The sequence below is a fragment of the Anser cygnoides genome, chromosome 6, assembly GCF_040182565.1.
Source record: "Anser cygnoides isolate HZ-2024a breed goose chromosome 6, Taihu_goose_T2T_genome, whole genome shotgun sequence".
Classification (NCBI taxonomy): Eukaryota; Metazoa; Chordata; class Aves; order Anseriformes; family Anatidae; genus Anser; species Anser cygnoides.
In genome coordinates this window covers 30686184-30697841 of record NC_089878.1, presented here as the reverse complement: position 1 = coordinate 30697841, position 11658 = coordinate 30686184, and the positions used below count along the sequence as shown (strand labels likewise).

The following is an 11658-nucleotide window of genomic DNA, read 5'->3' as shown; positions in this document are numbered from 1 at the left end:
CCCTGTCCCCAAGAATATAAATTTTTCACGTTGTGTTTTTTCAAAAGTACAATTTGAAAAGCAGCTGCGTAGCGTCACAAATTGATGAGCACGGGCAATCAGTGGCTGCAATTAGCGGTGCAGATCTCATAAAACGAGAAGGCCATTTTGCCGCGGGACGAAAGCAGCATCCCACCGTTGGCTACGTGAGATGAATTGCTGGTTGCCGCACGGCGCTGTACCCGCGGCTACTAAAGAAGCCCAGCGTGGCCGTGAGCCGCCACGTCCGTGCACCGTCCCTCACGGGGCTGTCAGACCAAATCTGACCGATGCGCACCACCGGGCACAGCTGCAGCCCCCTCAGGGTCCCTCCTTTCGGGCTGGGGGTTTACTGACGGTTCTCCCCTCACGGTGGGGACCCGGGGCCCCCCGCCGCGCCCGGCCGCGGCCTTGCGGGGGCCGCTCGGGCCCGGTGCCGGGGCGGGGCGGTCGGGCTGAGGCGGCGCGGAGCGGCCGCGCTCGGTCCCTTTAAAAGGCGGCGGCGGCCGTGGCCATTGTCTCCCGCCGGGTTTTTACCCCCCTTCGCCGCCGGCCCGGCGCTCGCAGCCGCCCGGGAGAGGAGCACAAGATGGCCGAGCTGGGCAGCAAGGGGGTGACGGCCGGCAAGATCGCCAGCAACGTGCAGAAGAAGCTGACCCGGGCGCAGGAGAAGGTGAAAAGGGGGAGGCTCGGTGATGGTGGTGGTATGGGGTGGGTCATTTGGGATTCCCGGAGCCCTTCGCTGTCCTCCAGCCCCACGCCGTGTCGGCAGCCGGGGGGGGGGATTTTGTGTTGGCCGCCCCGCGGGGCTTGGGTCTCCAAATGGTGAAGGGCGAGCTCAGCCTCCCGGGCCTAACGCTGTGCTGCTGCTTCCAGGGGCTTGGGCTTGTTTGCTGGGGCTAGAGCTGTGCTCTGAACGCCCCTGGCTGCTCTGAAATACACGGGGCGAAGAGCTGCTCCGGCGGCTGCAGCCTGCCTGCCCTGCTCCAGCAGCCGGGGCCGCGGCTTTTCCCCTGGCTGCAGCTCCGGGGGGTGACAGGACAGCAGATCTGGCTCCCGGTGGCCAGCCGGTGCACCCCGAGCTCCTCACGGCTGCCGATGTGCGCTAGCCGCCAGATGGCAACCATATTTTCGGTGAATTTTCAGGTAGGTGGTGAAGGCTGGGCTCCTGGCCTGCTGCTGAACTTGCCGCGTTTATCGATGCGGCTGGCAGGCCCTTCCCCTGCCTCCTGTCTGAACACACGCAGGTTCTTTGCCCAAGGGAAGAGTTTTCCACAACGTCCTCCCAGCTGGAGGTCCATCGCGGTTCCTTGCTCGTTCCCTGATGGTGACTGGGGATACGGGAAGGATAGCAATTAGGAGCTTTGCTGCGCGTTGTAGGGGACTCACATGACGTGGAATCGGTTGTTTGTCGCTTCACGCAGCAAACGCGCAGCTAGTTCCCCTCTAAGGAGAAAAAGAAAACAAAACCCAAAGCACTTGCCTAATAAGCCACCGCAAATTGTAGGCCCTTTGGCTGTTGTCATCCGAATACAAACGATGCAACTTTGCTCTCTGGGTTCTTTAAAAAAAAAAAAAAGAAGAAGAAAAAAGGCATTGCGTGGTTTATCTGACTGGCTCCTTCATACTGCTGGCACTTCATCTCCAACGAATCCTCTTTTATGGAGCGTTTGGTATTTTACGTTGGTCTTGGAGGGAAAGGCTTTCACCAAGACAGGCACGCAAATGCAAACTCGCAACTTGCGAGGAAAGGCACAGTAGAATATGGGGTGAAGATGTCGGTGGTTATGGCATGATGCTGGTATTAGTACTGCGGCATTTTTTCTGAAACTGTAGATATGTGCGGCTGTTTAACAGGAAGGTTAAACCACATGTCTAGAGATAAGGACCAGGTCTTCAAGAAAGAGAAAAGGCTAAGCAGAAACCTGCAGAGGTATGTCTGGGTGCACAACAGACTAAGCGCTTGAAAAAGTATTGGATTTTTCTGAAGGGAAGCTAAATGAGTTTGAACTTTCCTTTTTGAGGCAAGTGTAAATTGAAGCTTAAACAAGCTGACAGTGTTCCTTTTACGTAGCCTCTTTCAGTCCAAATTTAGGATAAAAATTCTTTCCTTCAGAGTGCTATCTCCCTCCCAACTTCTGCCCTAAGGCTTTGACTTCGGCAATTTCCTTCATGGTGAATTTAAGCCTTGTGTTAAGCAAAGAATGATGTCTTTTTGTTCAATGCAGAATTCACACTGAAATGCTGTACACATCCTTTTTTCCCTTCTGAGATGGCTATTATGTAAAGCATGTAAGATATTCTTTCAGAAGTGCTGTTTGTTTTGAGCCTTTCAGCAAAACTATAAGCTATTTTTGGAAGGCACTTTCTCGATTCAACAGGAAATATGGGGCAGAATGGTTGACTGTGCTGTTTGCAAATGGGTGGTGCACCCTTTTAACCCCTCTCTTTATTTAAATGTAGCCTCAAGTTGTAATACTTGGCCAAAATTTGCCTGTTGTCCAGTGAAACGTATCAAATAAGTTGATGCATCTGTTGAGATGTACCTGGCCGAAAGAACTCATGCAACCATTGTGAACTTGTACATCGTCCTTCTCAACAGCTGGGAGATTTGGGCTGTGAGTTGGACTGTTCATCCTATGGTTATCTGAAGCATTTTCAGACCTGGACTTTGAGCTCTGAGCCTTTCATAGGTTCTCAGCTTCTTAAAATGGAGTAAAATTTCAATGCCTCCAGTGTCGTGGTATCTTGGAGAGCCTAGTCTTTACGTGCTCTTTAAACTTTGCCAATGAGTATTTGACAATAAGGATTTGAAAGCTTTTGTCCTTTGTGTCTGTAATCTCAATTAAAATTTATGTTTCTCCGTAGTCAGTATTTATCTTATATTTTGGAAAATGTTAAAAATCCCCCGTATTTATGCAATTCTCATCCTGTTTGAAGAGCGTCCCGTTCTTAGATGTGTGAATCTGCACGTGCACAAACATTTCTATTTTAAACAAAACGAAGTCACATCTCGGTGACTTGGTGCGGTCCTGGTGTCAGGTACTCCCTCTGGGAGAGTCCGGGAGTGGCTTGAGTTCGCGAAGCAAACGGACCGGGCTGTTGCCGCTCGGCTGGCAGCGGGAGCCCCCGTCCCGGGATCGAGCTCCTTGCTTTCCCCCAGCAGGTTCAGCGGGGATTCAGAGCGGAAAAGGGTGCCGACTGCGGGGAGGCGGGCTCAGGGATTTGAATTGCCCGGAGATTCATAGACGTTTCTGAGGAGACAAATTGTGAAGCTGACATTGGATTTTCCTCTGGAGCTTTGTGTGTGTGTGTGTGGAGAGGAGCAGAACGGGATGAGCTGTGTTTCCCTTTCTAGACGTCTCAGCTTGTCGTGTCCTGCAGGGGCTGTGGTCGCTTGCTGTTTTCATTTGGGCCAAGTTAGAGATCTGAAACCAGGTTTCTGCGGGGTTGTTCTTTTTCACCATGGTAATACTGTCGTATTTTTTCATTCTTTTACTCTGTACCAACACGCCAGCGCATCCCCTTTTCTCCCTTGATGTCCCTCACCGAAGGGGAAGGATTGGGCCCAGGACCTGGTGACGTTCAGCCGTCCAAACCCCCTTGTACTGGGGGTGCCGCTGAGGTTGTAGACCCTGCACTCGCCGCCTTGCTGTGTTACCGTGAAATGTCACTTCTGCTTTCTGTTCCTGGCTCACTTTATCCCAGCGGTGTTTACCCTTGTGCATCGTTGCAGAGTTTCCCTAATTGAACCTTCTGTCAGAGCATGGTTCTGGCTGCACAGCCCGAGGAGCTGGGCTGTGCTCCTGGCCTCGCAGGGCTGCTGTGAGCGTAGCTGGTTGCAGCTAGGCTTGCCAGTGCTCGCTGTCTGCTACAGAGCAAAAAAGCATACGTATGCCAGTAAACCAAAGGTTTCACTAAAGTATTTGCAGCCCAGCGATGAGAAATAACCAAGGACATTGGCCTTGAGAAGGAAGGCAGAGGAGTGCTTTTGGCAGGCTGATGCAGCCTGGTTTCCCAATTCTTTTTTAAATTAATTTTTCTCATGTAACAATTTTAGTAGCGCGGGGAATGTCCAGAAAGGATCTTTTCCTTTCTCAGGGTCTTAGGCTTTGTTTCTCTTCCCTTGATATCCCCTCGCTGTGAACATGAGAAGGCTGAGAAGGTTGCGAGTTGAGTGGAACACACTTTGCAGGAGGCATGGGTTGCATTTTAAGCTTGCTCTCAGAAGACACTCTTTTTTTTTTTTTTTTTAAATCTTTTTCTTAAAACCCACCAGAAGCTGGAGCATGACAGGTGGGAACACCTGGCTTGAAATCTTTTCCCTGTTGAAAGAGGTGGGAATCTATATCAAGGAGCAGCAACTGAGAACCTTAAACCACACGTAAATGGAGATGTTCGCAGGATCCTGCTGTCAGGAGGCTGCCTGCTGCGTGGAACCTCTGCAGGCAAGTTCTGCACAAAGAAGGTTTTAAGCTGAACATGGTAGATGCAGAAAGCTCTCTTCTTGAGAAGCCAGCGCTACATCTACCTGGCTGGGAGGAGGGGAGTTCCGTACTGATTTATCCTTCGGCAAAAAGCTTCAAAGCTTCTGCAGTTTTCACTTGGCTTTGCATAGGGTAGGATGGTTTGGCGGCAATTGACCTTTTTGATGTTGAATCAGGGAAGTACAAAACGTGAGACAGCCTGACAAGCTACAGGAGTTGTTCTCTTGACGATCTGGCATGAAACTTTTTTTTTTTTTCTTTTACTCCTAGGAAAGGGCTTCTTCGTGTTGGCTTGGTTTCTTGAGAAGGTAAGGCTAATGTGACGGTAGAATCTCAAAGGTACTTTGTGTCTAGAGGTTGCTGGAAGACGGGCACTGAAGAGAGACCTGAATTCATGCCCCTCACGTCCAGATGATTCCAGTATGAGCTCAGACTGCATTACTGGGTATCGGGTAATCTGCATGGGGCAGGGAGGAGGTGAAATTGGAAACCAGGCTCCACATGTTTCCTTGCCATGGAATGGTTTGACTGGCAGGGCATTTACATTGCCCTGCTGAAGGTGCCCCGCTGTCTGTGGCGTTGGCAGCAGTTGTCTTTTAAGCAGAATCTCATGGATGGATGAATTTTTTTTGGTTGGGAAAGGCCCAGACGTGTTCCTGCCCGCTCTCAGCCCCGTGAGCTCTAATCTGACAGCCAGTCCTCTTCGGTACAGTGCTTGTGAGGTCAGGTTCACAAAGTGGCTGTGAGATCTCTTTTCCAATGAAGAGGTTTGGTGAGGCTCTAGGCAGCCTAGAATTAGTGCTGCAGAGCTCATCAGTCAGGTAGGTGCCTTCAAACCTGTCTGTCCTCTCCATCCCTCGTGCATGCTGATTTTTCCAGCCACAAATGTTTTTTTTTGCAACATGACAAGTGCTCTTCGCACGTAGCTGGCCAAACCATTCAGGAAAGCAGCCTGAGGTGTTTGCTGTCCTGCAGGACTGGGGTTTTGGGGCGGAAGGCAGTAGTAACAAACAATGCAGATTTTCTTTAATTCCTGACCCTTTGGGCAGAGTGACAAGATCCTGTTGTTTAGGCCCCAAACGCGTCGTAAAGCTCCTCTTCCAGAAACTTTCAGAGAAACAGGAGGGTGACCGAGGCTGACAGCTATCGGCGAGGCTATTTTCTCCCCTCTGTGATGGTGACGGGACACCTGAGCCGCGTGCCGTGTGAGTCCTGCCCTTCGCAGGGCTCAGCTTACAGTCCTGGCTGCCTACCTGTGCGTGCCGGGGTCCGGCCTCCTCCCCACGAGTGTGCGCTGGCAGCTTGACGGTATCGTGGGGATGCACTCGGTTTGCCCAGGCAGAACGGGCTCTTGCGACCCAGTCTCCTTCTTCTTAGGAAGCACGTGGGGCTTCCTAAGCGGGCTGGCAAAGCCAGGGGGCGCAGACCTGCTTTGGGATCGGGCTGCCTTGCTCTGCGCTGGGTTTGGCCCGGAGTCCGCGTCGCCCACCTGCAAGTAATGAGACGGGGACAGGTGCTGAAGTATGAATAAAGCTTCCTAGGAGAGCTGCTGGCAGGTGGAGTAGGGACCAAGGTCCGTTTTGACGTCAGCCTGTGCTTTCTTTTCCCTTGAGGGACTTTGTGTTTGCTTTTTCTTCGATGCCTGCAGTACCGAATGTGCGAGTGCGAGCAATACCCTTCTGGTGTTCATACTCATGCTGAAAGGGGTCGGTTCTCAGAGGAAGGGACTGGAAGAGAGAAGAGGGTCATTTACATTGTCCTGCTAGTTAAAATCTATTTTAAACACGCTATTAGTTGAGTACTTAACGTTGCCAGGACAGGAGCGAGGGACCTCTGCAGAAACGCTTGGACTGTTGGCAGTGGTGCAGGGGATAGATAAATCTTGGCAGGTGGTTTTTCAGCAGGTGCGTGCGAGTGACTGATGGGTCTCGGACAGTTCAGGTATCCCCTGGAACACCTCCGAGCTTTGCTGCCTCTGGAGCTGCTTCATCTTCACAAAGCTGGCAAGTGCTGCAGGACAGGTCCAGTCCCTCATTCCGAAGAAAAAAAATGGAAATGCAGTTATTAGCAGAAAATAGGGTTAATGGATCTTTTTTGACATAGGTTGCAGTTTTATTATGCCAACTTGTTTGTGTAGTTTCTCAGCTGCTGCTCGGAAAGCACATCTTTTATTTGCACTTCTGTGCTCTGAAGGAACTGTCCTGGTAAATGCAAATAGGAGCAGCCCAACCTGAACAGTTTTCACAGTTGTTGAATTCTCTCTTCCCCCACCCCTCTCCCTCCCAAGTTCCTCCTTGACTGCTGGGAGCACTCAGCAGGGTTTTGGGCACTGGTTATGTCTTGAAGGACTCTTGGAAGCCAGGGCTCAGGGCGTTACACAGACCTAGGCAGGTCTCTCAGTCATTGCGAAGCAGCCGTGGCAAACTTTAAGAACTGAGGAACAGGTTGTATGTTTGCAAAAGCCTCCACAAGTACACACGTGTAACAGATTTTTTTTTTTTTTTTTTTACTATTTAGGATGTGCTGGAGTAAGCCTGCTCAGCCCTGGGGCTGGTAGGTTAAAGCTTTTGATTAGGCGCTTCTAGAGGGGCACATTTAATTGAGAGGCAGTTAAGAGAGTCACGAAAGCTAGACAGCGCTGCCTTTCTTTTTGCCCCTTTGCTCAGTAGAAAGGAGAAGTCTGGGTGGCAGTTTCTTAATATAGGCTGCCAGGCAGGATGGAGAATGCAAACTTTACCGACGGGGAGGAAAGCAGCGCTTAACAGCATCTAACCCTGCTGTAAAACCACGGGCTGCATTTAATCTCTTGGTGATACACAGATATCAAAGCCTGGCCTCTCTGCAAAGATTTGACGTGCAGGTTCAGAAAGCTGGTAACCTGTTTGGAAGTGATTTTATTTTTAGCCAGTTCTTTGCTGATCATGTTGGTTTTGTGCTTTTTAAGGAGGTTTAGAACTTTTTGTTAGAATTGCCTAGGAGCCATGCTAGTTTCCAGTCCTCTTCTAAGTTACCTTTCCAGGAGGGAGGAGATGAGGGGCTGGAATAGCTGAAGTACAAACACGTCTCACGGGGCATTTCCTAGCGCTTTGCTTTGAAACTGGATTAGGCAGAAGCACAATAGTTGCTTGCCAGCAGGAAGGGAAAGGGAACTTCAATCTTACAGTGACTAGAGTGTTTGAAAACAGAGCTAAAAGTGTTTATGTTTTTGTTTTGTTTTGTTTTCGTCTTCAAGCCATTTGGCATGATCGCCCGTTTGATAAGGCCAGAAACAATAACGCATGACTTAACCAACTCAACCCTAAGTTGGTTGGTATCCGCAGAATGAGTAAGTGATCGTATCCCCTTGGGTTCATTGGGAATGGTGCCACTGATGGACGTGCACGCACGCAGAACACACATACTTCATGAAGTATAAAGACTGGGATATGAAGATGATGTAGATCTCTGCACCTTCTTCCTTAACAGAAATGCTGGTGGTGTAGCTCTCTGGTACCCTTGCATGTGACACATTCCTGGAAATTGTGGTAAGTCTTGTGACAGTGCGAGCTCCAGGAGGCCGAGTGTAGAAGGACTGAACTTATTTATATATCCCGCCTTCCTCAGCCATTATGAGGGATAAAAGGAGCAAAAACTTGAGGGGAAAAAAATAGTGTATGAAAAAAGAAATGCAGGGAATTAATTTTCGGTAATTTGTATGCTTAGTGCGTGAGTTTTGAACTGTCGTGCGGTAGGCTGGTGCCCAAGGGAGATTCTTTCATCCCGTCATCTTTGGGTGGTGGAACATGGCCCATCTGGTCCAAATACTGCTTCTGACACAAGACCAGAGTTGTTGTGGCAGGGGACAGCATGTTTCGAGGGTTACTTTGGAAACAGCTTTTGGAAAAAATTTGGTGAGAACGATGCCAAGCTCTATTAGGGAAACAATGCTCAGGAAAAGGTGAAGTTTGTTCAGATGTAGAAGTGTGTTTGGGGTCTGCACAGAGACGCTCCTTGAGGTATAGGCTCCTCAGTGGAGGAACGAACGACCTACTTTGTACACTGAGCCGACGTGACTGGGGACCTTTTCCTTTTGCCTCCTTAAGCTGAGTAGCCATTGCAAAAGGCAGAGCCTCGCTGTGCGTTAGTGAACGTGAGCCACTGCAAGAAAGTACCCGTGCTGATAACGTTTGTCCTTGTGCCGTGCCGCCGGCGTGGCCGCTTGTTAGTACCAGCGGTGCGATCGCGTTATGCGTTGCTCAAAGTGGACGTTCCCCATCCTGAAACTGTTCCAGTGTAAATACCGGACAGCCTCGGTTAGTTGAGATGCTTCTGTTTTATTTCAGCAGAATTCCGTATTCCTGCACTGAGAGTTGCTTTTTAGATAATTTTTGCAGAGGTTCAGTAAGGATGGTTTTGTAGGCAAGGGTGCAGGGCTATTTTTGAACCTCGGAAAATTCATGAAAATACATAGGCTGCAGAAATTGGAAAGAGAGACTGGCTTTCTTTGGAGAAGAAGAGCAGCTGCACGTGCAGGGGCTGAGAGGGGAGAATTAGGAGGCTGACCATGGTAGGAAGGGCAAGGTCAGAGAAAGCTGGGGGTGATGTGATGAGCCGATGGTGGATGCTGCATCGGTGCACTGCATCCTTGTTGATGCCTTGAGTTGCATTTGCAACTCTTTGCCAAGCTGGAGGCTTTTGCTCTTCGTTCCCTGACCCTCAGCGAACATAAATAATTGCGGAAGGAAGTGAGCATTACCAGGGCTGGATGACATTACGATGTGGCTGTGGGTATTAGTAGGTGGAAAGAGCTGGGCTGCTCTGCTGGGTGAAAGCTCCTTAGGGCTGGGGTGGGAGGATTTAACTGGGGTGTCTTGGAAGCAGCCCATCCCGTATCTCCAGCTCAGGCCTGACTTTTTGAGGAGGCCTTTTCCTTTCCAACGACAATACGGACAAATTCTCAGCAAGTATATGGGCAAGGAAGCCAGTGGGCTTAGACCCGTTTGCAGAAGGAGAGCTTTGCCCATCAGGCCAAGTTCTCAAATTTACTGTTACTCCTTCAGCTCCTCTGAAGGCAGTCCTCTCGGGGAAAAGAAGAGCTGTTCAAAAGCTGCTCCCTTCTGACTTTTTACAGTCTGTGACTCCAGATTTTTTTCACCAGAGGATAACATGTGACTGGCTTTGGAAGAAGCAACAAGAGATGATCATCTGCGTTGCTCCACATGTTCCCGCTTTGCTGGGACAAGCCACATCCTGTATCCCAGTGTGGCCGTGGAGGGCAGCGTTCCTAAACCTTTCTCCTGCGTCTGATCCTTTGCTGCTGTCTCCTTCTGGCTCATGGAGATCCAACTGCTGATCCAGATGTCTGCCTTTTCCCTCTGCCCAGCTGTGTGTTACATGTTCCAGATCTGTCCTGCATTTCAGAAATTCCCATCCCTGTTCAGCAAGGCAGTCAGCAACCCTACAGGAGCTTTCCTAGCCTCTTAAGGGTTCTGCGTCTAGGCTGTGGCTTCTGGAGTCCCTTTGCTCATGGCCCTGCCTTATAAGAGCTCCTCTGCCCCCTCTCCTCCAGCACACACCTGCTCCTTTATCTCTTTCTTCAGCTCAGCGTGGCCCCAAGTGCCTTTTGTGTTTTGTCCTGATTTGGTTACTTCATTTTGCATCAGTGCCTGCATAAAAATAAAAATACTTCTTGCAAATGTACCAGCGTTTAAAATGAGTGTCGCAGGGGAGGAGGCGGAGGACATGAGAAGGGGGATTTGTGCAAACAGCACTATTTATGTTATCTGTTCCTCTTACTAGTGTTACTGTCGGCTATAGATAGGGTTTAATTAAGCGATGTTAAATGCGTACCCAAGTAATAGACAGGGATGTTGCTCGAGTCCTGTTGCCTGGAATGCCGCGCTGATGCCAGCTGAATGAAGTGCTGCCATTTGGCCTTGTTAGCTGCCCAGCTTCGATGCAGCTACAACCCAGCTCCGTAGTTGTCTGCTTTTTCGGTCTCTGATTTGATACCTAAATCTCAGCTAATGTAGCAGGAGCGTTTAAAAGGAACCTGGGCTTGGAGGTGTTCGAACGGCTTAGGTGCGGACAATTAGCTGCAATTCTGTGAGCGTAGGTGGCGGCACGGCGTGCCTGCGCTGACCCAGCCGCGCCGTCGTGCTGGCAAGAGGAGAAGTGGCCTTCCCCTGCCGACACAGCGCCGGTCCTGCTGCATCATCACCTCACCTAGGCTCGAAAGGTGCGGGAAGCTAAACTTGCAAAAACCGTGGGTAAAAGGAGAAGCAATCCGAAATGTTGAAAAGGGTCAAGGGGGTTAGAAATCTTCACGTGCAAATTCTTTGAACTTAAGAATTTGGGTCAGTACTGCGTGCGTGCTCGAGAGCTGTCCCTCTTAACGCCCTCTGGGGGAAGAGGTTGGCTGGGGCCTGCGGTTACAAACCGAAGAGAACTTCTGCTCCACTGATACGCCCCGCACAGAAGCGGGGAGAGGTAATGCTTGCACAACATCCTGAGATTTGGCGATTTATTTGTGTTCTCGTGAACAAACTGCAGAATTGCCTTGAGGAAAATAGCTCTTGCATACCGGAGGTGTGCTGTGCATTTTCCTTAACCTCCAGTATGGCTGTTTTCATGTGGGAAACAGTTCTTTTGAAGGCTAATATTAGAAATATAGAAGGTGGGTTAATTTTCTCTTGCAACAAAGTATTATAATACACAATATATGTATTTAATATGTAATAAATGTATTAAGATACAGATTTTTTAAGTTAATCTTTGCTTATACTCAGATTTCAGTTTAGACTGATGGGCTAGTACTGACTTATTTCCATGACTGGCTTTTTTTGATGTGCTTTTGCACCAGCCTTTCACTCTTACCGTCCCGTATGTTGTTGTGAGAGCAGTTTCAAAGGGGTTCTTGCTACATCTTGGTCATTTTGTTAAGTCACTTGAGGGTTTTTTAGCTGTAGTTAAGAAACCACATCCTTAATGTTAGTCTCCTGTCTTAACAGGTAAAGCTCTCTCATCACCCCCATTTCCTTATGGGTTTTATTTCACTTGTAATGTAAGTGGCAGCAAAAATAAGTTGTTGCTCTCAAACGAAAAAGTGCTGTCTCTGTCCTTGATTACCAGGCTGAATTCCCAGTGAGCCTCGGGGTCAGGCTGGTGGGTTGCA

The 11658-nt window shown here is 49.6% G+C and overlaps 1 protein-coding gene across 19 annotated transcripts in view; it reads left to right on the top strand.

The window, feature by feature from the left end:
- The first annotated feature begins 509 nt into the window (after positions 1-509).
- Positions 510-11658, top strand: part of BIN1 (bridging integrator 1) — a 98154-nt gene continuing 87005 nt past the window's right edge. For 18 of the 19 annotated variants that reach the window (XM_013196690.3, XM_067000049.1, XM_013196685.3 and 15 more), the window contains exon 1: positions 510-691. In XM_013196690.3, coding sequence (XP_013052144.2) covers positions 608-691 — 84 coding nt within the window. In that variant the 5' untranslated portion in view covers positions 510-607. Of the gene's footprint in view, positions 692-819; positions 1165-11658 lie in introns of those variants that run through there. The other variant, XM_067000039.1, reaches the window with a different exon arrangement.